This window comes from Sorex fumeus, unplaced genomic scaffold (assembly GCF_029834395.1).
Source record: "Sorex fumeus unplaced genomic scaffold, SorFum_2.1 ptg000013l, whole genome shotgun sequence".
Classification (NCBI taxonomy): domain Eukaryota; kingdom Metazoa; phylum Chordata; class Mammalia; order Eulipotyphla; family Soricidae; genus Sorex; species Sorex fumeus.
The window spans coordinates 5,651,926-5,673,255 of NW_026606070.1; the positions used below are offsets into that span (position 1 = coordinate 5,651,926).

A 21,330-nucleotide genomic window follows, 5' to 3' on the forward strand; every position below is an offset into this window, starting at 1 on the left:
CTTTACCACAGTCACATCCCTCCCTGGCCAGAACAAGACTTTTCAGAGTGCTTATATACGTGTCAAACTGAAGTATAAACACTCTCTTCATATAAGCTCAGTTTGCTGTGAACATTTAAGGAGGTACGAGATTATTTAGCAGACTTTTGCATAATGATCCGCCTGGGCTTGGGCCACACCTGGTGATGCTCATTCCTGACTGTATGCTCTGGGGTCGGTGCTTTGGAGGACCACATGCAGTGTCGAAGTTCAAACTGGAGTTGGCTGTGTGTGAGGAGGCAGCTGCTTTAACCCTGTACTATCTCTGGCCCCTGGTCTATCTTTCTTGAGGTCAATGCTAAACTGAATCAAAAAAGCACAGACAGGACAGTATACAGATGGCTTATAACTGAGTCTGAGTATTCACTGAGGAGGAATGGGGACAGTTATAGAGCATTTTCCCTCAATTTCTCTTCTCCTTTGCAGACTGTCTATGGATCAGTCCTATTTTAAGAACGCTTCAAATTTTAAGAGTTTAAAACAGTGCAGAGAGTCTGATTAAACTTTTCACGTTTTTAATATTCTCCTTACCACTGGGATACGATAATGACAAAAGACTGTCTATGGATCAGTCCTATTTTAAGAACACTTACCACTCAGACTAGTCCACAAATGGGGGACTGGGACAGTACCACTCTACCCGCCACAGAACATTTCCACAGAGCCACTGTCCCAGTGATTCCACGTCAATGTATCAATAGGATGTGTCCATTGTCCAAGCACTCCTCTTTCCTGCACTCATGTCCCTAAGATCCCACTTATAAGAATCTGAACCTAACATAAAACTCCATTACCATCCCTTCCATGTTTACTATTTTAATCAATGGTGTATTATTTGTGGACTCCATACAAGTGACAACTGTACAGTACTGATACATGGAAAATGTGATGAGTACTAATATTGTAAATGTTTTGGTTCAGTTTGGAGAGGAAAATTCACCCCTAAAACACTTTCTAACTTCAAAATTTAAGAGTTTAAAACAGTGCAGAGAGTCTGATTAAACTTTTCACGTTTTTAATTTTCTAGTTTATTAAATATTAGATTTTGGGTCAATATTAGTATCATACCACTTTATTATAAAACATTTGCTGATAACCGTTTACTCCCGGTATCTAATATTACAAACTTTAGGGTCTTTGAGATATGCAGGGTCCTTGTATGTAACTGGCATAAACCCTATAAAGAGAAAAATCAAAGTCATTCACAGGAAAAGAGCAAAATCCTCATCTGCTCAATTCAGAATTTCAGATGCTCTTACCCATGATTTGCGCTCTTTTGATAGCTTTTGTGATTTCTTTTTGTTTCTTCCCACAAAGACCTGTGAAGGAAAATGCTTGGTTATTCAAGCATGGAACAGTTGTGGGAGGTCAAGGCAGGGTGAGAAACCTGGCCAGAACCAGATGGACATGTGGCTCGCGGGCTGGACAGCTTCAGAAGCTCCCACACAAAGCCAGATCCGCGGCCATAGCACAGTGGGGAGGGGGGCTTGTCTTGGACACAGCCAACTAGGGGCTCATCCCGGGGACCCTTCTGGTCCCCGGTCTCCACTGAGTACCCTGAGCACGGAGCCAGAAGTAACCCCAAAACAAAAAATAAAAGCAAGCAGCAGGTCAGACGACCGATGGCTCCAGGCTTCTGGTTTTCAGACACCGGCACCAGGCACTGGTGGCTCCCACCTCCATGTGGCTTAATGAAAACGCTGCAGTCCCGTGTTACCGCTGACTGACGAGGACCTTCCTCCATGGGGCCGCCCTCTGCTCAGCTTGGTGCCAGTAACTCCTCTACCTTACTCTTTCTCAGTAAAGGGATTTTGGGTGGTGCTTTCTGCCCAAGGCTGGCAGTGCTCTGCAGGGCTTTGGGGACCGTGTGGGGCCTGCATGGAACCCCCTTGGCTGCAGGGCGCTGAGGGCATGCATTCTAGCCTTCTGTGTTCCCTCACAACCCCTGAGCATTCTTCTGCTCTTTTGGTGCTGGTGGTTTGGGGACCACCCCCTCTCCTGCCCTCCACAGTGTGTGTGTATGTGTGTGTGTGTGAGTGTGTGTGGTGCTAATTTATTACAGGAAGGGTCATGTGTTCACAGTGGCGTAGGCATTTCTGTCAATGTCACATCAGCTCACCTGACCACCACCACTGGGTCCAAACCCCCTCCCGTGTCCCCGTCTCACCTCCAAGCCCACCAACCCTCTTGTCCAAAGCTGGTATTTTTACGCTATTTTTTTTATGCTTGGTGAATTGGGCATAAAGCATAAAAGGATATGCAAAGTAGTTCCCTTCTGGTCTAAGAAGTGGCTTTTTCAAAGTGTGAGTCGGAGTTTTAACACTCTTCGGAAATGGTCTGGCTTTCATACCTATACACTTTTATTTATCTACACTCAAGTTACCATGAAAGAAAAGAAAATACCTGTTATGTGCCTTCCATAAATACATCCGGTAAATGGAGAAATAAACTGTGACAAAAGCTGTTTTGAGTTTTATTTGGAAAAGAAAAAAAAAACTGTATTAATACATTTCTTATTCAACCTCAACTGTGTAATTTTCAGAAAACTTTCACCTTTAAATCAAGTTTTGGTTTCAAAATTTCATAAAATATAAATAAAAATATCCTATCAATTATACCCTATTAAATGTAATATGTGTTACATATTATATCCTTATTCTATCAATTACATCTTATCCTATCAATGTCATCTTTTTTTTTTTGGTGTCTGATTTTTTTTTCCCCTTTATTTTATTTTATTTTTTTTTAAGTTGTAGATTTACAATTTTTTGTGCTTTGGTTTCAATTATACAATGATCAGATACCCATCCCTCCACCAGTGCCCATTTTCCACCACCATGGATAATATCCCTCCCACCCCCATCCCCCCATCCCCCCTGTCTCTGTGGCAGGGCAATCCCCTGTGTTCTCTCTCTCCTTTTGGGTGTTGTGGTCTGCAAAAGAGGCATTGAGTGGCAAACATGTTCAGTCCTCAATGTCATCTTTTAAAGTATCATTACTAAAGTTAACATCAGTGTCCAAAGATTCTACAGAAGATTAATAAGCATATTCTTTCCATTATTAAAGTTATTTTTATGAGCTTTCCACAGAAATTGTTCTAAGTACTGCTAGTTAGAACAAGGTAATAAACACTTCAGGGTGCAGATTATAATTACCAGTAAAAGCCCATTAAAATTAGTATTTGTAAAAGATTCTGCATTTGAATTTTATTATCATAGAAAAATAATGATTTCCAAATTAAGTTATTAAAGGTAAAGGAAAAAGAATAAATTTAGAATCGTCTTAATTCTCCCTACATCTTTTGACATTCCAATTACAGAACAAAATTAACCAAGTCCACCACACTAAACTAATACCTAACTCTTTCTTCCCCCTCACCTTAAAACCCAATCAACTCCTAAATATTTCTCATTTAACTTGATTTTTTAGAATTAGCAATGACTAAATTATGTTTTTGTAATTCATTGCTCACATCATTTAAGTGAAGTTTATGGATCAGAGGCAGTGACGCTATATGCCTAAAGTGATACTGTCACTGTCACTGTTCTCCCGCTGTTCATCGATTTGCTCGAGCGGGCCCAACATCTCCACTGTGACACTTGTTACTGTGTTTGGCGTATCGAATATGTCACGGGTTGCTTGCTAGGCTTTGCCGAGCGGGCGAGGTACTCTCGGTAGCTTGCTGGGCTCACTTGGGTTGGCCGTGTCGGCCGCATGCAAGGCAAATGCCCTACCGGCTGTGCTATCGCTCCAGCCCAAAGTGATACTAATACTATATAATCATGATACCATGAAAGAATGAACTGCAAATTAGAAATGTGAATTTATAATACAGATCAATTCCACTAAAAGCATTTTTTAAACTATTCAACTCCAAAAACGGACAGTGCTAGTCAACCACTGCTAAAACATCTGGGTCAAAGAGAAAAGGGAGAAACAAGAAACACAAAGCTAAGAGGTTGTTTTGGTTTTTTGTTTTTTTTTTTTTTTTTTGGAAATAGAATTTATTTATTCAGGACTTGGAAGCTACCCTCACAAGTATTTGGCAGAGACTCTTAGGCAGTCAAGAGGGGAGGAAGGGAAAGCAGAAAGTTTAAGCAATGGTGATCCACTCAGCTCCAGTGACTCTTAGGAGGATGAGAAGCTCTCTTGTTTCATGTTAACTTAGAAATAGGGTATTTTGTGGCCTGCAAGTAGATTTGGCTTCCTCTAATTGATCCTGAGTTGGAAACACTAAAAGCTGTTAGACACTGAATGGATACCTGACCATTCTGAACCATTTGCTGCAGATGTTGTGATTTAAACAGGTTCCCAGACCTGTTGCTGCAGAAGTTGTGGGTCAGAGTGTGGGTCAGAGGTCAAAGCCTATTGTCATTTATGTTCTAACCATTATCTGACTCTTCAGCCTCTCAGTGTAGAGGTTTGACAAGTCTAAGGGTTTTCTTTTCTTTTGCCTTATTTTATTTTTTTCTTTGTCTTTCGGTTTGGGCTAATACCTGGCAGTGCTCAGTAGTCACTCTTCCAAGGCTCCTGAGAATTAGTACTCTTGGCCTTTGAGCTGTCTCCCTGCAACCTCCCACACCCCCCTCTCCGGCCATGGATTCCTTTGCACAGAAGCTTTTAAGTTTGATGTAGTCCCACGGTTTATTTTTGCTCTGTTGCCTATGCTTTCTGTGTTAAGTTAAAAAAAAAAAACACACACACTCTGTAAACCCTTTTTTTTTTTTTTTGAGCAGGGGGGCCATATGGCCAAAGCTAAGAGTTTTAATAGGCAGAACCACAGAAGTCTTACTTGAAATAAAGGCTGTAACTTACACAAAAGTATACACAGATTTGAAATTATAAAGTTGCCAAAACAAATGGTTCTATACAAAACCTATTAAAAAACAAAGATTCTCTTTAGTTAAGTCAAATAATGGAGAAAAATCCTAAGATCAAGTATCATGGTGAAGGAAAATCAGATCTCACCTGTACATTCTTATAATCAACACGTTTTCCACACAAGGTACATTTTTTCAGAGGCTCCTTATAAGGATTTTCCATTGGAATGGGCTAGGACAAAGAGAAGAAATTTGATAAAGCCTGATGTAAAAAAAATCTGAATTAAAATTAAAAAAAAATTTTAAAACCGAACCTTAAGGAAACCATATTGAAATCTTCTCAAAATGCCTAGTTATATCTTGTAGCTATATCTTATATTTGGGGGTTGGGTGGGTGTAGCCACACCCAGCAATGTTTAATGAGTCCCGGCTGTGCACTCAGGAAGTCACTCCTGACAGTGTTCAGGGAATGATATGGGATGCTGGGGATCAAGCTCAGGACCCAGCATTGCTCGGTGCTTACTCTTGGTTCTACACGCTGGGACCACTCCTGGAGAGGTTTGGGGGAGCCATACATGGAGCCAGGGAATGAACTTGGGTTGGCCATGTGCAAAGCAAGCACCATGTCTGCCGAACTGTTGCTTTCAGCCACATGATATGGAATTCTTAATCAGTATGATCCCTAGATCCACTCCCCAAATTTCCAGATGTTAAATCACTATTGTACTTTTCCTCCAGTGTTCTGGGCTACACCCAGTAATATGGGGGTAGAGGGTGGGCTACTTCTGGCTCAGTACTGGGTGTCTCCCACCGTGCTCAGCGGACCATGTGGTGTCAGGGACAGAACCAGAGGTCTCCTGCCAGCATAGCATTGCTCAGCCCAGTGAGCTAACTGGCCAACAGACTAGTGATAGTATTCTTGTCCTTCAACTTAAATCTATTCAAAAACTAAACAGTTTGGAAATATCTAGAACACCGCATTAAAAGGAAGGGAAATTCTTACCAGGTCTTCCTTGTCAGTTACCTGCTGATACTGTGAACAGCTCCGCAACACTGAAATGAAATAAAACAGCAAATCAATGTGTGTGTTTTTTAAGCGTAAAGGATTATTATATATATTATATAAAAAGATATATATTTTATTATATATTTTTATTATATATTTTATTATATATTTTTATTATATACTATTTAAATACAATCCATAAATCTTTCAGTCATTTCCTGCGGTGGTTCCTTCCCGGCCCATGCTTCACCTTACAGCTACTCTGGTTTGATCTTCATCTTCAAGACGGCACTAAAAAGGCCAGAGATGGCATAGCAGGTAAGATGCTTGCCCTGCACATCGCTCACCGGGTTCAATCCTGGGCCCCACATATGGTCCCCCGATCCCAGCCAGAAGTGATCCCTGAGTGCAGAGTCAGAACCACGTATAGCCCAAAAACCAAACTATAAGATGGCACCAATTCTAACTTCCACACAGCACACACACATGGATCTGAGAATCTTACAGCCCCACAGGAGCTACAAATCATTCCTTTACATCGAAAAAGACATGTTTATGGAGCAAGATGGGAGCAATATATTTTATTAAATATAATCGAAAGGTTTTATATTCATGAGACAATACCAGTGAAAAACCTTTGAGTTGAAGCAGACATATTGTCTCAGGAAGAGTTTTCTAAGTGTTACTAAGGCTTATTAAGAGTTTAGGGTTTTTCCAGAGTTTGGGATGAAAGCATATACTCCCTACTCATAGCCCAATATTCTATTTCTGAAATTACCCTTTCACTCTGTGGTTGCAGATTTTAATGCATATGCTAAAGGGCCCTGACCCATCGTTGTTACTGAATATAATCTCAGGGCTAGGATGAAGGAGACTTACTGGGGCCTGCTCGAGGCAATCGACGAATAACAGGATTTGTGATTTGTGATTTGATGCTAAAGGGAGAAGTAACAAAATGTAATAAATAAGGAATAAGGAGCAGACCCCCTACACCATTAATGATAGGAAAGTATGACGGAAACAACGGGCAGAAGTGGTAAATCCAGGCCCTGTGCTCCAATCTGGGCCAGGTTTGGGAACTCAGAGACATCTGGAATGCAGTCCTGGGTGGTTCTGGAAAGGTCCCTTCCTCTGCCAAGTTCGTCCTGGGCTCTTAAGACAAGGCACTTAGCCCCTTCTCCTGCCACTTCTTGTTTAGAATACCGTCAAGGGCCATTACACTCCCACCCATTTTGAAGAAACTTAATCTAGAACGAGCTTTTCAGCTCTGACCACCTGCGCCGGGATGGGTTCTTGTTTGCAGGGGCTTCCTACAGAACTGCGCTGGCCCACGCTAGCGACCCTTGGCTCCTACAGAAGTGCCATTTAAAAATGGGGGCTGGAGCGATAGCACAAAGGGTAGGGTGTTTGCCTTGCATGCAGCCTACCCGGGTTCGAGTCCCAGCATCCCATCTGGTCTCCCTGAGCACCGCCAGGAGTGATTTCTGCGTGCATGATCCAGGAGTAACCCCTGTGCATCCCCGTGTGTGACCCAAAAAGAGGAAAAAAAAAAAATTCAGTCCGGCTGGAACGATAGCACAGCGGGGATGGCATCTGCCTGTCACGTGGCACACCGGGTTCGATCCCCAACATCCCATATGGTCCCCCGAGCACCTCCAGGAGTAATTCCTGAGTGCATAAGCCAGGAGTAACCCCTGTGCATTGACCCAAAAAGCAAAAAAAAAAAAAAAAAACTTAAAAATTAAAATAAATGAGGAATTATGCACTCTTACTGTAAATAAAGGGGCTCTCGGTTCGACTTTGCACCCTTGCACCCATGCATCTCTAATTTCGCTACCAGCAAAGTGAAAAGGTTGAGCCCCCAGTTTAGCTGGGAGGGGCAGAGGAGGTGTCTGACCCACCGAATTGGCGGCGGGTCAACGCGTGCATCCCTGCAACGGGCGCTGGAAAACGTACCCTGGTGCGTGGCGGGCACGGAGAGGGGCGCTGCAGCCCCGGCGAAGCGCGTCCAGCGGCTGCCCCCGAGCCGCCCGCAGACGGCCACCAGCGCCGCCATGGCCCCGGAAGTCCTTCTGGTCTCCTCCCCGTCCCGCGCTCCGCGAGCTTCCACGCGAAGGTTCCGGGGCCGAAGTCGGAGCGCAGCGAGCGGCGGCCCGAGGGGCGGGGCGCTCCCGGCGCCTGCGCGGACGCCTCTTCCGGTTCCCAGCCGCGGACTCCTGTGATTGGTGGAGAGGAAGGCGGGCTGGTTCAAGAGTGCCGGCACTTCCGGCCGGGCGCGGAGACGCTGCCTTGGCGCGGGCTGTCGGCTGTGGCGCGGCTGCTGGCGACCCCGGCTCGTCGTCGTCGTCGTCGTCGTCGTCGTCATCGTCGTTGTCGTCACCCACCACTGGCCCCGGGTTAGGCGGCCGGCGGCGGCGTCCGCCATGGAGGAAGGAGTTTCCCGCATCCGCCGGCGGGTGTCTGTCCGCAAAAGGAACCGCCTGAGCTTCGGCCGCAGCCCTGTCAGCCCCGCCGCGGCGGATCCCGAGGAGGAGGAGGAAAAAGAAGATGAAGAAGAAGAAGGAGACATGGGGGCCGGGAGCCCCCGGCGGAAGCTGCTGGGCGCGCGCTCGGGCGTCGGCCGTGTCAGCCCCGCCGCGGCGGAGCTCAAGCCGGCCGCTGAGGAAGAGGAGGAAGGAGAAGACATGGGGACTGGGAGCCGCCGGCGGACGCCCCTGGGCGCGCAGTGGGCCGAGGTACGGGCCCCGCCCCAGAGACCCTCGCCCCGTGCCCGAGCTCGAGGCCGGGTTCGCCGCCGCGCGCGTCTGACTGGACCGGGAGCCGGTCTGAGGGGCGCGCCTGCCCTGCCCGCGCTCCCGGCGGGGCTTCTTCGTTTCCTTCTCGTCCTGGCTGCCGCCCGAGCTTGGTCGTCCCCTGGCTAGAGGGATGCGACGACGCTGTAGGGAGGGCCCCCGGGGTGTGGAAGGTGCCTGTGCGGGCAGGTGAGGGCCTCCTGCACCGCACCAAGACAAACCCGCCCCCTGTCACCGCCCGGTTGGGAGCTGCATGACGGCTTTGTTTCCCCCCCCCCCGCTCCCCGCGGTGGTAACAGAAATCAGACCGAGAAGTCGCGGGACAACTCTTCTGGCGCCAGATCCGACTCTGTTTATCACTCTTGCTGCCTTTTGCTTTGCGATGAGCAGACTCCCTCCTTTTACCACCAACACCCCCCCCCCAAATTCCAAAGGTCTTGAAACAGAATCCCCCCACCCCCTCTGTGTCCAGTGATCCTTGCATGATTGGGAAGAGAGGCGCTTCCACTGACAGGGTAGGGCGTTAGCCGTGCACACAGCCAAACCCAGTTGGCTCCTGCCATTCGGGATGGTCCCCAGAGCTCTCCAGGAGTAACCCCTGAGCATCGCAGAGTACGATGATGCTGTGTAGCACTGTGGCACCGTCCTCCCATTGTTCATCGATTTGCTCAAGCGGGCCCACTAACTGTCTCCATTGTGAGACTTGTTACTGTGTTTGGCATATTGAAAACACCACGGATCTCTTGCCAGGCTCTGGTTTCTCTTCAGATCATATGATGATGCAAAAGCCTAAAAGAAAGAAATTTAGAATGGCATTCCATCCCAATAGATGGAGTTTGGGGCGTTGTGTTACCTTTTTTTTAAGGAATTAGCTAAAGCTAAAGGCCCTCCCGTTGTTCGTCGATTTGCTCGATCGGGCCCAGTAACGTCTCCATTGGAGACTTTGTTGTTACTGTGTCTGGGATATCGAATACCTCACAGGGAGCTTGGGGTTCTGGGTCTGGAGAGATGATAAAACCAGGATTAAATGCACTTGCCTTGAACTAACCCCGTCCCCCACCCTGGTCCAGAGTCCAGCATCACTGGGAAACAAAAAAGAAAATTAAGATCCCATTGCCAGAGAAAGAGCTCAGAGGGCTGGAGCACATGCTTTGTAAGATAAAGAACAAACCCTAGGAGTCCCCAGGGGCCTCAAGAATGCCGGGAGAGATCCCCTTGTCCCCAGTAGATCCCCTGTGCAATGCAGAATTTGTCCCCAAGCACCAACCCTGCACCTGCCCCACCCAAAAAAGAATTAGGATCCCAGCATCACTGTACATTAGGATTGACATTTGGACAAGTCACGTAACCTTTCTGGACCTCCATTTCTCTATCTTCAGTGGGAATAATACCTGTTTCATAAAGTAGTTTACATTTCAGTCTGTGAGCCTTATGAAACCAAATTAATACTGATAAAGCCCTAGACTTAAATGATTAATTGTGGGGTCTCTTCCAAGCTGGGGGGTACCGGTACTGGGGGTACTCCTGCAATACTCAGCCCAACTGTGTGTGCCCAAGTATTCAGTGCTTGAGGCCAGAGATGAGGACTACAGCTGACGATGCTGGGTGGGTAGAGGTGGGGGCAGTGCTCTATTTGGAATCTCACTGAACTTCCTGTACTCCTGGATGCAAGGCATCCCCTTGTCCCCTGAGCCATCTCCCTGACCCTCTGAGACTTACTGTAGTTAGAATTGATCATAAACCTTTCTTGTTTTCTCTCTAGTATAATAACAGTGAAGAGGACATGTTTGGTGACTATGATAGCTTTGCTGAAAACTCTATATTAGCTCAAGTTGATGATCTGGAGCAAAAACATACGCACATTCCTGAGCATAGGACACACAGTCCAGACCTCACCACTGAAGAGCTTCTCTCAAAAGACATCAAGCCCTGCAAACTCAGCATTCCCAATGGAGGCAATGTGACGGGATTAATAGTGGATGATGCACGCATAGAGAACCACAGCGGGCTCCAGGAGGGCTCAGAGGAACCTGAAGTTGATGTTCTGTTTGATATACCTTCTTCTCAGGTTTTGTATTTTGAAAACTTGGAGAACTCTCCAGATACTTGGGACAATCCAACTGCTGCTGAAAAGAGGACCCAGAACCTGTCCTGCCAGCCGGCTGCCAGGAAGAAGTCTCCACAAGTTAATGTCTCTTCTTCCCATGTGCAACCCACTTCTGATGTGAACAGGAGAAAAAGTCTCAAAGATCATCTCAAAAGTGCCATGACTGACAATGCCAGGGCCCAAACACCAATATTTTCTAGGACTAAGCAGCTCAAAGAGACTCTATTAAACGAGGAAATTAATGTTGCTAAGAAAACAATTGAGTCATCATCAAATGACCTTGGTCCTTTCTATTCGTTACCCAGTAAAGTCAGAGACCTTTATGTTCAATTCAAGGGAATTGAAAAACTATATGGTAATGCTCTGTTGCTGGAATGAAGAAGTCACCCTCATAGCTGTAATATTAGTGTGAATCAGGAGAAACAGATCATTTCCAAAGTTGTTTTTATTGTTGTTTTGTTCAGGGCCCTTTGCTCAGGATTGATCCCAGGCCTCCTGCATGCAAAATAAGCACTCCAGGTTGTTGCACTGTCTCTGGCCCCATGGTCATATTTTTCAACTTAAACTACCAGTCTAGGGTGATTGTACAACAATTAAGGCACTTGCCTTGCATGTATCCTACTCAAGCACCTACCTTATATGGTTCCCAGAGCCCAGCCAGGAGTAATTTCTGAGCACCACCATGGGCGACCTAGAAAAATCAAAAAGACAGTATTTGTCTTTAACATTTCATCCCTTTCTTGCTATGATATTAAACCTCTTCCCTTACTTGATGGTCCACATTTCTCAAATTGGTAATTTTTGCTATCTCCCTTTCCTCGGCTAATTTTCAGCCCACCCCCCCCCAAAAAAAAAAGAAAATGACTGGTATCTTAACTTAGGAATGTTTTCTTCAGTTTTTACCAGTCACATAATTTATACTATCCAACACACATTCATTATCTCTCTTTGGTGTGAGGTTGGGCTACATCTAGTGATGCTCAGTCCTTACTCCTGGCTCTGCACTCAGGAATCACTCCTGAATGATTCAGGATATTGGGCACCAGACCCAAGTAAACCACATGCAAGGCCAGTGCCCTACCTGCTGTACTATCACTCCGGCCCTCATTACCTCATTTTTCTTAACTCTATGAAGCATATATGCATAAATTTGCTTTTTATTTTTGGGCTGCCAAGAGTTAAAAGATTGCACAGATTCCTTCAGCTTTTACCTGCCTCATGGTTCAGGTTCATATATATAAACACTGCCATGATAAATATACTACATATAATTTTTATGTAACTTTGCTTTTTATATGTCTAGAGAACCAAAAGCTCAAAGGCAAGTGTGTGCTTAATTTGGGTACTATTTTTCAAAGAAGATGTTAGCATTTTATGCTCTCATAAGCCAAAATGCTTGCCAGTTAGTCTCCCCAACTCTAGATTCTCCAGAAATCTAGTCTAGATAGTCTGGATTCTTTTTTGGTTTTTGTTTTGTTTAGGAGACACATCCTGCAGTGCTCAGGGGTGACTCCTGGCTGTGCACTCAGGAATTACTTCTAGTGGTGCTCAGGAGACCATATGGGATGCAGGAATCAAACCTGGGTCAGCCACATGCAAGACATACTCTACTTGCTGTACTCCATACTCTAGTTGCTCCAACTCCTGGATTCTTTTTCTTTCTTTCTTTCTTTACTTTTGGTGCCAAATAGCAAATCCAAGGCCTTACAGTGGGAGTGTATAGTCTGCCACTGGGCCCTATTCTTGATTTATGGGTACTTTATTGTTAGTTACTTTTGTTGTTTATTTTACTAATCTCATAGCAGTTGAACATCCTCTTGTGTGATTTTTTAGCAATTTGCATTTCTCCCTTCTATAAAGTATTTGATCAATTTTGAAATTTTTTTATAGTTCTGAGGCTATCCCTAGCAGTGCTCAGGACTTGCACTCCTGACTCTGACTAGGGATCATTCCAGACAGTGCTCAGGTATCATGGTGCCAAGGAGTGAACTGGCATCTGCCACATGCGAGGCAAACTCTACTGCTTTCTTAGTTCTCTGGATCCTTTTTATCATATCCCCTCCCTCACTCCTCTCTTAGTGTTCGGCTGCAGATGTACAATTTTAAACCTTTGGATAATTTACTTTGCCAAGTTACTCAACAGAGTTTGTCATACTAGTTTTCACACCATGTTTAGGATCTATTCTGATTCCTCTTTCTTTTCCTGCCTTGCTAAATTGCAGAACCCTAGATGTGTCAGTTAATGATCCCAATTTTTATGATTCGGTAGTCTCTCAGTTACCAGTCAAGGTACTGATTCCCTTGAGAACTAGTCAGATAATGTAATTTTTTGCACCTTATGTGGTGCCAAGCACCACAGATGGTTTTTCTCCTTTCTCTCCACAGTGGTGTTTGGGTGAAGGAAGGGAGGAAGCTTATATATACAGCTTCTGCAGAATCTAAAAGGAAGGCCTTCAGTTCACACTACTGGCCTTTAGCTCGGATGTTCAGAAGAGCAGCCCTCTTGTCTAGCTGCCACTGTGCTGGAATCTCATGTCAGGTCTGTAGCTGGCAAACAGGTGAACTAGAGTTCAGGAGAGCTGAAGTTGAGGAGCAAAGGCCTTGTATACACTGTGACTAGTGACTCCTAAGCATTGGCTATGGCCCCTGTAATTCTTTTTTCTGAAGTTCACATAATTTATCCTACTTTTCAGTTCTAGAAATCTTTATTATCAAATCTACATGAATTACAGAGTTGCAACATTCATGATTCAGTTTCAGGTGTATAGCGTTTCAACACTAATCCCTTCACTAGTGTCCCTCCACCAGTGTCCCCAGTTTTCCCAGCACCACTTATTGAAAAGACTTTGCTTGTTCCACTTCATATTTTGCTCCTTTATCCAAGGTTAACTGACCTGAGGATCTCTTACTGGATTTTCAGTTCTATTGCAATGATCGGTGGGTCTCTTTAGTAGATAACAGATAAACTTATTGCCTATATCCCCTGACTTATGCCCTCATCAACTGCACATTACACAAAGATGGGAAATTTTTGGCCTTTATCTGGTGTATGATTACACTTATTATGAGGAGACAGGGTGCAACTGTCTCCATAGATAAGGAAAAATAACACTTGTTTTTTTATTTCCTAGAATGGCAGCATACATGCTTAACTTTGAGTTCTGTTCAAGAAAGAAAAAATTTAATATATTCCTTACCAACAAGCGGCGGAAAAACCCTCGTGGCTGAGATATTAATGCTCCAGGAACTACTGTGTCATCGGAAAGATGTTTTAATGATTCTCCCATATGTTGCAATTGTCCAAGAGAAGGTCTGATTCTTTTTTAAACTAGTGGTATTTGCTAACATTATTTTGAAACCAACTATAAAAACTAGTATATATGTAACTTTTTATGGAGAAGAGAGCCTTTTAGCAATGGAGAAAGTATTTTTAAGAGATGCAAAAGCATTATAGCCAACTTCTTGAAAATTTTTTCAAATTCTAATTACCTGTTGCAGAATTTTTTTCTCTAAAATGGTGGGTTAAGCTATTTTATTTTATTTTTTATTTATTTATTTATTGCTTTTTGAGTCAGATCTGGTGAAGCACAGCGGCTATTCCTGGTTCTGCACTCAGGAATTACCCCTGGCGGTGCTCAGGAGACCATATGGAATGCTGGGAATCGAACCCGGGTCAGCTGTGTGCAAGGCAAATGCCCTACCCGCTGTGCTATTCTCCAGCCCCAAGCTATTTTAAATGTTATATTGATATTTAACCTGCTCTTTCAAACTAAAACTAACCAAGTATTTTGCCAGCAAATTAATTCCTCTGATGCTTTATTATTATTTTAAATCAGTGGGATTTTTTATCAAAAATTTATTTTCACATTCTGTAGTTTAAAATTTACATTTAGTAGCAGAGGGCAAAGCAGCAAGAGTACAGTGGGTAGGTTTCTTTCCTTGCATGTGACTAACCCGGGTTCGAACTCCAGCACCACATACAGTTCCCTGAGCACTGCCAGGAGTGATCCCTGAGCATGAGCCAGGAATAAGCCCTGGGCACCACCAGGTGTGGCCCCCAAATCAAATAAAAATAGATAAAATTTACATTTATTTTACAAAGAGCAACATAATAGTCCTTATGTATATTTTGTCTGACTTTTAGATTTTTAAAGCATATATGGACGCTTATTAACTCATGTTCTAGATTTCAGGTTTGTCAAGTTTTGGTATAGAGTTGGGATTCTTTGTTGAAGAATATGCTGGAAGTAAAGGAAGATTTCCACCAGTTAAAAGAAGGGAGAAGAAATCACTCTATATTGCCACTATTGAAAAGGGCCATAGTTTGGTGAACTCCTTGATCGAGACTGAAAGGATTAGCTGTCTGGGTCTGGTTGTTGTAGATGAGGTTGGTTGCTACTTTTGTAATTTATCAATACACTTATTATTTTTTTTTGTAGGTTTGCTCAATATCTCCACAAGAGTAAATAATTTGATATTAGACAATACAGGTGAAGAATTTTCATGTTTAGTGATCTTAAATTCCATGTGATAGCAAGTGTTTTTTGAAATGTGAATAGTGATGTGGATGTGTTTAATTTTATAATAGTACTTATGAACTTTTTACCTTAAATTTCATTAAATGACCATGAAATAATGTTTATATACTCTAGTTGCTATATCTAAAATGTGTGAGTTATAAAGCCAGAATGATTTTGTGTCACACTAATATGTTTTATATGGGTATTGCATGCAGATTTAATTTCCTTCTTTTTCTTTTTAAATCTCCAAGTTGCACATGATTGGCGAAGGAAGTCGTGGGGCCATACTTGAAATGACCCTGGCAAAAATTCTCTATACTAGCAGTAAGTATTTCTTCAAATGGAGTCGCTAATTAATTTATAACAAACTATATAGACTTAATTCTCCCACAAGGTAGATTATGTAAATTAGACCTAAGATTAAGCTTTCTGCCTTAGCTTTTCTGTGTGGCTTGATTTGTGGAGAGGGGAGGGGCGGCCTCCTGGCAGTGCTCAGAGGACCATGCCGAGCCCTTGAAACCCCATTCATAGCACAAGCACCCCAGCCCTGGGAGCTGTCTCCAGTCCCTTCCTGGGCTTCCCATCTCAAAACTAAGCTTGTAAGTGTTTTTCTCCTTGTTTCCTGTGGTGATGACCTGGGGCCACACAGGTGTGGTTGTGGTGCTTGCTCACGTAGCAGGAGTGTCACTGAGAGTTTCACTCTGGCTTACTCAGCCCTGGCTGTGTGCTGCTAAATGCTCTGTTGAGCCCAGGGGACCCTGACAGCAGAGAAACCAGAATGCTTTGTGGGTCATACATGTAGGTACTCGGGATCAAACCCATGACTTCCTGCTCATAAGGCTGGCATTCAGCCATTAAGCCATCCTCCAGCCCTCGGCTTACAAGTTCTTAGATGAAGAGAGTAAATTTTGAAAGTATTAGGCTTCATGTTTTGAACACCTCTGTCCATTATTCTCCCTTTACTAACTGCATGTTCTTAAGCCCAGAGTTCGCCTCTCTTTCTTTATCTCTGTATTTGTATTTTACTTACTGTCTCTTTTCCCAAATCACTCAGGAAGAGCCGAGAACAGGACGAGGTTGCTAAAATTTCTATCATAGTATTTAATAGTTAACCCTTTTACCTTGCTTTTTAGAGACAACTCAGATTATTGGTATGAGTGCAACGTTGAACAATGTTGAAGACCTACAACAGTTCCTTCAAGCAGAATATTATACCAGTCAGTTTAGACCAGTATGTACCTAAGGTTTGCTCTGTATTGATGTACCTTGTTATGGACCATTTTTTGTTTGCTTTGCCTGGCTGTGTTCTCAGACTGTTCAAGGCTCTGTCCATAGGAATGACCCCTGGCACTACTTGGGGCGCCAAATGCAGAGTTGAGGATCAAACTGGGGTCAGCTGCATGCAGGCATCTTCCCTCCTGTACTGTCTCTAACTTGATGTTTTTCATCTCATTTTAGACGTAAGACTATTTAAATATATGGCTATTTTGATATATGGCTATTTAGCTCAGCAGTACTTCTTTAAGGGTATTACTTTCTGTTTTGACCTAAAAAGAAGAGACTTCAGAAAATGGCAAAGAAAAACATCTCACCTATGTTGTCATTATGTACTTGATGAATTGGGGGTCTTGTACCTAGATCATTAATCCATTTTGAGTTTATTTTCTGTGTATGATATTTAAGAGTAGTCTAGCTTCACTCTGCCATGTTCTCCCAACACCATTATTTGAAGAGATTCCTCATTTTTTATTTATAAATGCCTTTGTATAGTCCTATGTCATAAATGAAATATAGCAAATGTGTAAGCTTATTTCTGAGCTTTACAATATGGGCTGGAGCAGTAGCACAGCAGGTAGGGCGTTTGCCTTGCATGCGGTCAACCCAGGTTCGATTCCTCCACCCCTCTCGGAGAACCCAGCAAACCACCAAGAGTATCCCGCCTGCATGGCAGAGCCTGGCAAGCTCCCCATGGCATATTTGATATGCCAAAACAGTAACAACAAGTCTTACAATGGAGACGTTACTGGTGCCCACTAGAGCAAATCGATGAACAATGGGAGGACAATGCTACAGTGCTACAGTATGTTCCATTGACCCGGATGTCTTTTTATCCTTGTACCATCTGGTTTTAATTGCTGGCACTTTGTAGTATCATTTGAAGTCACAGAACATGATCCCTCCAATTTTTAGAGTTGCCATAGCTCTATGAGGTCTTTGATGATTCCATATAAATCTAGTACTTTTTGTACTATTTCCTTTTAAAAATGTCTTTGGAATCTTGATGGAATTACATTAAGTCTATATTGCTTTTCATAGAGTACAGTTTGTTGTTACAACAGTATTGGGTATCAAACCCATGTCTTAGACATCCGAACAAATACTCTATCACTGAACTCATTCCAGTCCTGGGAATGCACATTTTGGTGATATTAATTCTCTCTGAGTACAGAATATTCTTCTAACTCTTAATGTCTTGTTCTGTGTCTTTTAACACTCTGTAGTTTTCATAATACATATATTTAACCTCCTCTGTTATATTTATTCTTAAATATTTGATTCTTAATTTCTTCTCACTCATTTTTATGTACTGATTTTGTAACTAATGCCTTTGCTATAATCTTTGATTGTTTCTCATAATTTTAGTGGAATTTTTAGGGTTTTCTCTATTTTATATCTTTTATAAATAATGATCAGTTCTAATCAGTTTGTAATTGGCTAAGATCTGTATTAGCGTAGAAGCCTTATATTGTTCCTGATTTAAAGAAAAGAAAGCTTTCAAGATTAGAGATGCAACTTGGTGGTAGAGCACATGCCTTGCATGAATAGGGTTCATTTCCAGTGGTGCCCCAAGAACCTAGCTGTGCTGGGGATTACATCTTCTCTCTGGCCCATATAGCTCTCGCATTTTACAACATTTTGCGAACTTGAAAACTCTGAAAGAGGAATTGCATGTGGTGTTAATTGGAAGTGTCTCTTTCATTCCAGGTTGAATTAAAAGAGTACCTGAAGATAAACGATACAATATACAAGGTTGACAGCAGGGCTGAGACGGGCATGACTTTCTCGCGTCTTCTTGATCACAAGGTAACACTGGTCACCTTTGAGCATGGGTGTCCCAGGCATTGTGCTCAAGTTCCCTGGAGGATCACAGGAGATCCGTATGGGTGTCCTGGGAAACAGCTGATGTTTGGGGACTAGGGGAGCGTCATAAAAACTACTACTGGTTCTGTGTCATTGTTTTCTTTTTCATAGTGAAATATATCTAACAAAGCCCCATAACCTGAGAGAAAATTGGGACTTAACATGTTAGTGTTTAACAGGTTTCATTTTGGGGCGAGGGCCATAGTACAACCGGTGAGGCACTTGCCTGTAACACAGCCAAACTTGGCATCCCATATGCCCCTTGGCCCCCACCCATCCCCCAGCACTGCCAGGAGTGATTCCTGAATGCAGAGCCAGGAGCAAGCCCTGAGCATTGCTGGTGTGGCCCAAAAACAAAACAAAAATGTAGATATATAGGTTTTATCTTTTAAATGAGAAGTTCAAGATGATGCCGGGTTTTTTTACCTTTCAAAGCACACTGGTGAGATACCAGGCTTTTGTGGTCGCTAACTAACTGTTCTACCTCTTGTGCAGTATTCTGACACCCTGAAAAAGATGGACCCTGATCACTTGGTAGCATTGGTGACCGAAGTCATTCCCAACTATTCCTGCTTAGTTTTTTGTCCCACAAAGAAGAACTGTGAGAATGTAGCAGAAATGATATGCAAATTTTTAAGCAAGTATGTCAATCTTTTATTATATTTTTTATTTGGGGAGTTTAAGGGCTCAGATCTGGTGGTGTTTGGGAGTTCCTCAGCTTGGTGCTCAGATGTCGCTCTTGGCAGTAATAGGGGGAACCATGCAGTGCCTGAGATCAAGTGTTGTTGGCCTCCCCCACCTGCAAAGCATGCACATCCTATCCACCTATTTCCTGGCTTGTGTTTGATTTTAACATAACGGCAAATAATATTTCCATTTACAAAATAAGGCTTACATCCCTCTACTAAAATGACCATTATAGAAGACAGGGGAGGACTGGGAAAAAGTAAAATAAAATAAAATATCCCATTGTCTGATTTAATATTTCTTTTTATATCTTAGACCAGACCCTCTTAAATTTTTCTACCCACAACACTACTTTTTTGCCAGAAAAAAAAAATGGCAGTAGAGTGAGTACTGCCAGAAATACCTCTGATTCATTATGTGTTTGATTTTTTTTTATAAAGTAGATTTTATTTATTTATTTATTTATTTTGCTTTTTGAGTCACACCTGGCAATGCACAGGGGTCACTCCTGGCTCTGCACTCAGGAATTAATTACTCCTGGTAGTGTTCAGGGGACCATATGGGATGCTGGGAATCGAACCCGGGTTGGCCACGTGCAAGGCAAATGCCCTACCCGCTGTGCTGTCTCTCCAGCCCCATGTGTTTGATTTTGAATTAATCATTGCATGCCTGTCACATTTTTACTTCCTTCCCATGTTCAATTTTGTGGCCCTATTATGGAATCTCAACCCAGTTTAAGAAGCTAGGTCTTAGACTCTACTTGTTTACTACTATTTAGAAGTTTCTTATAGTCAATTTGTGTTTGTACTTTGTTTTACTTTCCTTCCTCTTATAAAAGGCATTTAAAATAATAGATGTTTCTAGATATGAAGACACTGTTGAATATTATCAGCACTTCTGAAAGACTAATGTTTAAACAGTGTTGCATATAACAGATGATTTAATAATACTTATGTATCCATCTTCCAAGAGGAAAGTGTCCTAAAAACTGCTGGTTGATTTTGGGTTTTTTTGTTTGTTTGTTTGTTTGTTTGTTTTGCGGTTACATTTGTCATTGTGACATTTAGTGCAAGGTCTGGATCTGGCATTTTTAGACTCATAACCAGTGAAGGAATGAGGGCTGTGGTATGGCTCAGAAGTGAAATATATGCCTTAGATGCATGCGACCTGGGTTCAATCCTGAAACTAGGAAAAATAAAAAATACAAAGGGACTTCGGAGGTGGCTTAGATGTGTCAGAGCACATGCTGTGTGTGTATGTCTGTGTGTCTGTGTGAAAGGCCTGAGTTCAGCGGGGACCCAGGATCTCCCAGCATTGTTGGGAGTGGTCCCAAAATAAAGACAACAAAAGACATCCATGAACACTGGGAAATTACAAGTAGATTGTTGCTTATGTGGGAAAATGTGGAATTTTTTCCCTAAACATTTGTTAGATTTTCACCAAAGAGACACTGCCACTGGTTTTTAGTTCATCAAATAAAAACCAAAAACCTAAGAACACCTTATATTTTGCATCAATAGGTATAATAGGTTTTTACAAAACAAGGCTCACGTCCATCTACTAAAATGACCATGATAGAAGACGGGAGGACTGGGCAAAAGTAAAATAAAATAAAATGCCTTGGTGAAATAGTTGGGTCTGTAAGGTCAAGGGCCATATTTCTAACAGATCTCTCTCCTAGAGACTATCTGAAACATAAGGAGAAAGAAAAATCTGAAGTGATGAAGAACTTGAAGATCATCAGCAGTGGCCACCTGTGTCCCGTTTTGAAGCGCACCATCCCGTTTGGCATTGCGTACCACCACAGCGGGTTAACGAGTGATGAGCGGAAGCTCCTGGAGGAGGCCTATTCTACAGGCGTTCTCTGCCTCTTCACCTGCACATCCACACTAGCAGCCGGTGTCAACCTGCCAGCCCGAAGGTGAGTGGGAAGTAACCAGAGCAGTAATCAGAACCTCTCGGCTTGGGCTTGCCCAGAGCCGTTCGTGTCATTCTCTTCTGGGTCGTGGGAATTTGTGAACTGTCTTCTCACTTGGGTTGTGTTGATTGTTGTGTGGTCTTGAGAATCAATGGCTAAAACCACTGCTGAACATCACAAGAATCTTAGTATTTGTGCATTTTTCTACTCTACCTCATCTATGTTGTTGCAGCTACCTAGAAATTGAGTTCTCGATTATCGATTTTCTCATCTTCCAATCAATAGTTGCTAAATTTACTG

At 43.1% G+C, this 21,330-nt stretch overlaps 2 protein-coding genes across 4 annotated transcripts in view; one reads left to right on the forward strand and one right to left on the reverse strand.

The window, feature by feature from the left end:
* Positions 1–1,043: 1,043 nt before the first annotated feature.
* On the reverse strand, positions 1,044–7,930 carry MRPS18C (mitochondrial ribosomal protein S18C). The gene is made up of 6 exons (XM_056111435.1): positions 7,822–7,930; positions 5,863–5,912; positions 5,008–5,091; positions 2,443–2,500; positions 1,299–1,358; positions 1,044–1,216 (listed from the first exon to the last, which is right to left on the reverse strand). Exons 1-6 carry the CDS (start codon positions 7,919–7,921, stop codon positions 1,140–1,142), a joined length of 429 nt encoding a protein of 142 aa, XP_055967410.1. The 5' UTR covers positions 7,922–7,930; the 3' UTR covers positions 1,044–1,139.
* A 358-nt stretch (positions 7,931–8,288) lies between these two features.
* Positions 8,289–21,330, forward strand: part of HELQ (helicase, POLQ like) — a 36,129-nt gene continuing 23,087 nt past the window's right edge. Inside the window, exons 1-9 of one of the 3 annotated variants that reach the window (XM_056111279.1) lie at positions 8,289–8,600; positions 10,420–11,119; positions 13,896–14,074; positions 14,951–15,151; positions 15,536–15,608; positions 16,418–16,515; positions 18,270–18,368; positions 18,921–19,066; positions 20,794–21,033. In XM_056111279.1, coding sequence (XP_055967254.1) covers positions 8,289–8,600; positions 10,420–11,119; positions 13,896–14,074; positions 14,951–15,151; positions 15,536–15,608; positions 16,418–16,515; positions 18,270–18,368; positions 18,921–19,066; positions 20,794–21,033 — 2,048 coding nt within the window. The other 2 variants (XM_056111280.1, XM_056111281.1) reach the window with 2 other exon arrangements.

What these genes read in the sequence shown, in the direction of transcription:
- MRPS18C (XM_056111435.1), bottom strand. Translation starts at nt 7,921, where the DNA reads ATGGCGGCGCTGGTGGCCGTCTGCGGGCGGCTCGGGGGCAGCCGCTGG. An exon ending in CGTGCCCGCCACGCACCAGG is followed by an intron (nt 5,913 to 7,821) that starts GTACGTTTTCCA and finishes ATTTCATTTCAG; the next exon opens with TGTTGCGGAGCTGTTCACAG. An exon ending in TTATGGAAGGCACATAACAG is followed by an intron (nt 1,359 to 2,442) that starts GTATTTTCTTTT and finishes TTTCCTTCACAG; the next exon opens with GTCTTTGTGGGAAGAAACAA.